The sequence below is a fragment of the Echiichthys vipera genome, assembly GCF_963691815.1.
Source record: "Echiichthys vipera genome assembly, chromosome: 18".
NCBI classification, from domain to species: domain Eukaryota; kingdom Metazoa; phylum Chordata; class Actinopteri; order Perciformes; family Trachinidae; genus Echiichthys; species Echiichthys vipera.
Window position 1 is genome coordinate 792,866 of NC_139843.1, and position 7,500 is coordinate 800,365.

General features: G+C 44.2%; 1 protein-coding gene across 3 annotated transcripts in view; it reads right to left on the reverse strand.

The window, feature by feature from the left end:
• Window positions 1-7,158, reverse strand: part of heatr1 (HEAT repeat containing 1) — a 26,250-nt gene extending 19,092 nt beyond the window's left edge. For all 3 annotated transcript variants that reach the window (XM_083932985.1, XM_083932986.1, XM_083932984.1), the window contains exons 1-5: window positions 7,118-7,158; window positions 5,684-5,841; window positions 1,578-1,794; window positions 392-533; window positions 34-135 (exon numbers count right to left, since the gene is read on the reverse strand). In XM_083932985.1, coding sequence (XP_083789111.1) covers window positions 34-135; window positions 392-533; window positions 1,578-1,794; window positions 5,684-5,825 — 603 coding nt within the window. In that variant the 5' untranslated portion in view covers window positions 5,826-5,841; window positions 7,118-7,158. The remainder of the gene's footprint in view (window positions 1-33; window positions 136-391; window positions 534-1,577; window positions 1,795-5,683; window positions 5,842-7,117) is intronic.
• Between the last annotated feature and the right edge of the window lie 342 nt (window positions 7,159-7,500).

Here is a 7,500-nt window from a genome sequence, read left to right on the forward strand (position 1 = left end):
AGGGCGTGACGGCGTGTTGGCGTGCGGCGTTACCTGGACGGCGTCCGTGACCAGCGTGCAGATGAAGTCCATGAAGCTCAGGTCGCTGAAACAGTGAGTGATCAGGGCGCCACGGGACAACGGCACGCCGGGTTTCTGAGGAGGAGACCACGACCACAGTTACACGTGTTCCCAGACCCCAGACCCCCTGGACCAATGACCCTCTGGACCCCTGACCCTCTGGACCAATGACCCTCTGGACCCCTGACCTCTGGACCCCTGACCTCTGGGCCCCTGACCCTCTGGTCCCCTGACCCTCTGGTCCCCTGACCCTCTGGACCCCTGACCCTCTGACCCCCTGACCCTCTAACCCCCTGAGTGTGAGCAGCGGCGGCGGCGGCGGCGCTCGGACCTGGAGGCCGTGCAGCCAGTTCCAGCGGTTGGTGGCGTCCCTGATGTCGAGGAGCTGCAGGACCCTGACGAACACGTTGGTGTCGTGATACGGCAGCGCGCACGCCATCAGGCTGTCCACGTTAAACCGCTGCACGTGGAAGCTGCAACGGGACAGGAAGTGATGTCACCAGAGGACCAAGACTTAAATAAACACGAGTTCTGAGTCACTGCAGAAAAAATACACATAAATAAACAAACGTGGAACAATGTTTGAATTTATTTCCTGTTATTTTTTAAATATTTAATAAACATAAATAATTTTTTTATCTCCACATTTTTAAATATTCATTTTATTTTTATAATAAAACAATATTTAATAAAATGAACAGAAAAAGAAAATAAAGCGATAAAAACAAATAATAAATTATATAAAAATAAACAAAATAAACAGAAAATAACAGAATAATCTAAACACACAATATAAATATATTTATTTATTTTTAATTTATTTTTTCTGAACATTTCTTCATTTTTTATTAATTTATTAGTTTATTAATTATTTTATTTATTTCTCTGGATATTTTCTTATTTATTACATTTATTTGAAAATTATTTTATTTATTTGTTTATCAATTATTTTATTTTATTATATTTTGATATTTCCACATTTCTTGTTTATTTATTTGTTAGTTAATTTATTAATTTTCTGGATATTTCCACATTTTTTACATTTATTTTAAAATTATTTTATTTATTTGTTTAATCAATTATTTTACTTTATTCTATTGATATTTCCACATTTATTTATTTTTTATTTTTTAAATATTTTATTTAATTATATTTTGATATTTCCTAATTTCTTATTAGTTAATTTATTTTTCTGGTTATTTCCTCTTTTTTTATTATTTTATTTTATTTTTTAATATTTTATTCATTTTCTGGATATTTTCACAGTTCTTTTTTATTTGTTTATTAATTATTTTATTAATTATATTTTAATATTTCCTAATTTCTTATTAGTTCATTAATTATATGGATTTTTTTATTAATTCATTTGTTTATGAATAATTTATTTCTTTATTAATATTTAAAAAATCTGAATAAAGAACTAAATAAAAACATTATTAAAATAATAAAATAATAATAATAAAATAATAAAAATAAAATAATAAAATAATGTAATAATAATAGAATATCGGGCGTACCGGTGCACCAGCCACTCGATGCACTTGTGCGCCGGCTTGAGGAGGAAGTACGGGCAGAGGCGGGACAGGAAGAGCGAGATGCCGGCGTCCAGTTTGGCGTTGACCTCTTTGGACTGGACGCTGCGCTCCAGCGTCAGCGCCGCGCGGCTGAACAGCGTGTCCTGGAACTCCAGGAAGGCCGGTTCGATCCCCAGCAGCTCCTCCAGCCCCGTGCAGCCTGAAGGAGGACGGAGGTTAAAAACACGCCAAAGATCAGGACGTGGTTAAAAACACGCCAAAGATCAGGACGTGGTTAAAAACACGCCAAAGATCAGGACGTGGTTAGAAACACGCCAAAGATCAGGACGTGGTTAGAAACACGCCAACGATCAGGACGGAGGTTAGAAACACGCCAAAGATCAGGACGTGGTTAGAAACACGCCATAGACCAGGACGTGGTTAAAAACACGCCAAAGACCAGGACGTGGTTAAAAACACGCCAAAGACCAGGACGTGGTTAAAAACACGCCAAAGACCAGGACGTGGTTAAAAACACGCTAAAGATCAGGACGAGGTTAAAAACACGCCAGAGACCAGGACGTGGTTAGAAACACGCCAAAGATCAGGACGTGGTTAGAAACACGCCAGAGACCAGGACGTGGTTAAAAACACGCCAAAGACCAGGACGTGGTTAAAAACACGCCAAAGATCAGGACGTGGTTAAAAACACGCCAGAGACCAGGACGTGGTTAAAAACACGCCGAAGACCAGGACGTGGTTAAAAACACGCCAGAGACCAGGACGTGGTTAAAAACACGCCAGAGACCAGGACGTGGTTAAAAACACGCCAAAGATCAGGACGTGGTTAAAAACACGCCAGAGATCAGGACGTGGTTAAAAACACGCCAAAGATCAGGACGTGGTTAAAAACACGCCAGAGACCAGGACGTGGTTAAAAACACGCCAGAGACCAGGACGTGGTTAGAAACACGCCAAAGACCAGGACGTGGTTAAAAACACGCCAGAGACCAGGACGTGGTTAAAAACACGCCAAAGACCAGGACGTGGTTAGAAACACGCCAAAGACCAGGACGTGGTTAAAAACACGCCAGAGACCAGGACGTGGTTAAAAACACGCCAAAGACCAGGACGTGGTTAAAAACACGCTAAAGACCAGGACGTGGTTAAAAACACGCCAAAGATCAGGACGTGGTTAAAAACACGCCAGAGATCAGGACGTGGTTAAAAACACGCCATAGACCAGGACGTGGTTAAAAACACGCCAGAGACCAGGACGTGGTTAAAAACACGCCAAAGACCAGGACGTGGTTAAAAACACGCCAAAGATCAGGACGTGGTTAAAAACACGCCAAAGACCAGGACGTGGTTAAAAACACGCTAAAGACCAGGACGTGGTTAAAAACACGCCAAAGATCAGGACGTGGTTAAAAACACGCCAAAGATCAGGACGTGGTTAAAAACACGCCATAGATCAGGACGTGGTTAAAAACACGCCAAAGACCAGGACGTGGTTAAAAACACGCCAAAGACCAGGACGTGGTTAAAAACACGCCAGAGACCAGGACGTGGTTAAAAACACGCCAAAGACCAGGACGTGGTTAAAAACACGCCAGAGACCAGGACGTGGTTAAAAACACGCCAGAGACCAGGACGTGGTTAAAAACACGCCAGAGACCAGGACGTGGTTAGAAACACGCCAAAGACCAGGACGTGGTTAAAAACACGCCAGAGACCAGGACGTGGTTAGAAACACGCCAAAGACCAGGACGTGGTTAAAAACACGCTAAAGACCAGGACGTGGTTAAAAACACGCCAGAGATCAGGACGTGGTTAAAAACACGCCAAAGACCAGGACGTGGTTAGAAACACGCCAGACATCAGGACGTGGTTAAAAACACGCCAAAGACCAGGACGTGGTTAAAAACACGCCAGAGATCAGGACGTGGTTAAAAACACGCCATAGACCAGGACGTGGTTAAAAACACGCCAGAGACCAGGACGTGGTTAAAAACACGCTAAAGACCAGGACGTGGTTAAAAACACGCCAGAGATCAGGACGTGGTTAAAACACGCCATAGACCAGGACGTGGTTAAAAACACGCCAGAGACCAGGACGTGGTTAAAAACACGCCAGAGACCAGGACGTGGTTAAAAACACGCCAAAGACCAGGACGTGGTTAAAAACACGCTAAAGACCAGGACGTGGTTAAAAACACGCCAAAGATCAGGACGTGGTTAAAAACACGCCAGAGATCAGGACGAGGTTAAAAACACGCCATAGATCAGGACGTGGTTAAAAACACGCCAGAGACCAGGACGTGGTTAAAAACACGCCAAAGATCAGGACGTGGTTAAAAACACGCCAAAGATCAGGACGTGGTTAAAAACACGCCAAAGACCAGGACGTGGTTAAAAACACGCCAGAGACCAGGACGTGGTTAGAAACACGCCAAAGACCAGGACGTGGTTAAAAACACGCCAGAGACCAGGACGTGGTTAAAAACACGCCGAAGACCAGGACGTGGTTAAAAACACGCCAGAGACCAGGACGTGGTTAAAAACACGCCAGAGACCAGGACGTGGTTAAAAACACGCCAAAGATCAGGACGTGGTTAAAAACACGCCAGAGATCAGGACGTGGTTAAAAACACGCCAAAGATCAGGACGTGGTTAAAAACACGCCAGAGACCAGGACGTGGTTAAAAACACGCCAGAGACCAGGACGTGGTTAGAAACACGCCAAAGACCAGGACGTGGTTAAAAACACGCCAGAGACCAGGACGTGGTTAAAAACACGCCAGAGACCAGGACGTGGTTAAAAACACGCCAAAGACCAGGACGTGGTTAGAAACACGCCAAAGACCAGGACGTGGTTAAAAACACGCCAGAGACCAGGACGTGGTTAAAAACACGCCAAAGACCAGGACGTGGTTAAAAACACGCTAAAGACCAGGACGTGGTTAAAAACACGCCAAAGATCAGGACGTGGTTAAAAACACGCCAGAGATCAGGACGTGGTTAAAAACACGCCATAGACCAGGACGTGGTTAAAAACACGCCAGAGACCAGGACGTGGTTAAAAACACGCCAAAGACCAGGACGTGGTTAAAAACACGCCAGAGATCAGTTCGAGGTTAAAAACACGCCATAGATCAGGACGTGGTTAAAAACACGCCATAGATCAGGACGTGGTTAAAAACACGCCAAAGACCAGGACGTGGTTAAAAACACGCCAAAGACCAGGACGTGGTTAAAAACACGCCAGAGACCAGGACGTGGTTAAAAACACGCCAAAGACCAGGACGTGGTTAAAAACACGCCAGAGACCAGGACGTGGTTAAAAACACGCCAGAGACCAGGACGTGGTTAGAAACACGCCAAAGACCAGGACGTGGTTAAAAACACGCCAGAGACCAGGACGTGGTTAGAAACACGCCAAAGACCAGGACGTGGTTAAAAACACGCTAAAGACCAGGACGTGGTTAAAAACACGCTAAAGACCAGGACGTGGTTAAAAACACGCCAGAGATCAGGACGTGGTTAAAAACACGCCATAGACCAGGACGTGGTTAAAAACACGCCAGAGACCAGGACGTGGTTAAAAACACGCTAAAGACCAGGACGTGGTTAAAAACACGCCAGAGACCAGGACGTGGTTAAAAACACGCCGAAGACCAGGACGTGGTTAAAAACACGCCAGAGACCAGGACGTGGTTAAAAACACGCCAGAGACCAGGACGTGGTTAAAAACACGCCAGAGACCAGGACGTGGTTAAAAACACGCCAAAGACCAGGACGTGGTTAAAAACACGCTAAAGACCAGGACGTGGTTAAAAACACGCCAAAGATCAGGACGTGGTTAAAAACACGCCAGAGATCAGGACGAGGTTAAAAACACGCCATAGATCAGGACGTGGTTAAAAACACGCCAGAGACCAGGACGTGGTTAAAAACACGCCAAAGATCAGGACGTGGTTAAAAACACGCCAAAGATCAGGACGTGGTTAAAAACACGCCAGACACCAGGACGTGGTTAAAAACACGCCAAAGACCACGAGGACCAGGTCAGACCCCCTCTGGTGCCTCAGACCGGGTCCAGGACTCACCGAGGGCGTAGAAGGTGCTCCTGTCCATGGACGCGGCGTCCTTGGGGTCGAACAGCAGCGAGGCGACGGTTCTGCGCGTCAGCAGGTCGGCGTCGGTCTGAGGCAGCGCCAGCCGCTTCAGCTGGTGGGCCAACGACGTCATGGCAACGGCTCTGGATCTGAGGGAGACGCAAATATACAGGAAATATTAATAATTATTATTTAATTAATAAATAAATAAAAAAGAAATAAATAAGAAAATAGGAAATATCCAGACAAATTAATAAAATAATTAATAAATAATAAGAAATGTAGAAAATATCAATATAATTAAAAAAAATGAAAAAACACAGAAAGAAATAAAATTATTAATAAATAAATAAATAAGAAATGTGAAAATATCAATTGAATTAAATAAGATAATTAAAAAAACCTCCTGAGTGTTTCTGTGTGTGTGTGTGTGTGTGTCTGTGTGTGTGTGTGTGTCTGTGTGTGTGTGTGTGTGTGTGTGTGTCTGGGGTCCTCCTGAGTGTGTGTGTGTGTGTGTGTCTGGGGTCCTCCTGAGTGTGTGTGTGTGTGTGTGTGTGTGTGTGTCTGTGTGTGTGTGTGTGTGTGTGTGTCTGGGGTCCTCCTGAGTGTGTGTGTGTGTGTCTGTGTGTCTGTGTGTGTGTGTGTCTGGGGTCCTCCTGAGTGTGTGTGTGTGTGTGTGTGTGTCTGGGGTCCTCCTGAGTGTGTGTGTGTGTGTGTGTCTGGGGTCCTCCTGAGAGTGTCGTGTGTGTGTGTGTGTGTGTGTGTGTGTCTGTGTGTGTGTGTGTGTGTGTGTCTGGGGTCCTCCTGAGTGTGTGTGTGTGTGTCTGTGTGTCTGTGTGTGTGTGTGTCTGGGGTCCTCCTGAGTGTGTGTGTGTGTGTGTGTGTGTGTGTGTGTGTGTGTCTGTGTGTGTGTCGTGTGTTGTGTCTCTTCTATTTGTATTAGATTTATTTATTTAGTGTATTTGTATTTTTCTACGGATGCAAACGAGCATCTTTGCTGTAATCAGCACTTTTACACTGATGTGTTGTTGTTGTTCATTAATGTCCCTGACACATAAATGATTCACTGATAAAAACATAAAACTGATTTAAAAGGTTTCAGAGCAGGAAACAAAGTTTAACTTCAGACAAAAACAGAATTATAACTTTTATCTTTTAACTTTTATCTTTTGTGTTCAGGTGAAAACAAACAACAGCTCGTTTTAAATGAACCGGTGCAGCTGCAGCAGAGCTAATGCTGTGCTAATGCTGTGCTAATGTTGTGCTAATGTTAGCCACTGATGCTAACGAGAACATTCCTCACTCCTGAAACCAAACTGAAAGTCTCGCGATAACCGGAAATGAAGCGAGACACAGCGGAACAAAATCACGACGTAAAAGATTATTTCACGTTATTAAAAAATGTTTAAAAATATAAAAACAAACCTGTTTTCAGGAACTGGAAGAAACACGTGCGATAGTGCTGAAGACCATGGAGGAGGGTGGGTCTACATCCGGGTACGTCACGGAGAGGACTAGCCAATCACAGCACAGGAGGGCGGGACTTTAATTTTAAATTAAAAAAGGAGCATAAACGTGTTAAAGTGTCCTCTAGGAGCATAAACGTGTGTTAAAGTGTCCTCTAGGAGCATAAACGTGTGTTAAAGTGAACTCTAGGAACATAAACGTATGTTAAAGTGTCCTCTAGGAGCATAAACGTGTGTTAAAGTGTCCTCTAGGAGCATAAACGTGTGCTAAAGTGTCCTCTAGGAGCATAAACGTGTGCTAAAGTGTCCTCTAGGAGCATAAACGTGTGTTAAAGTGTCCTC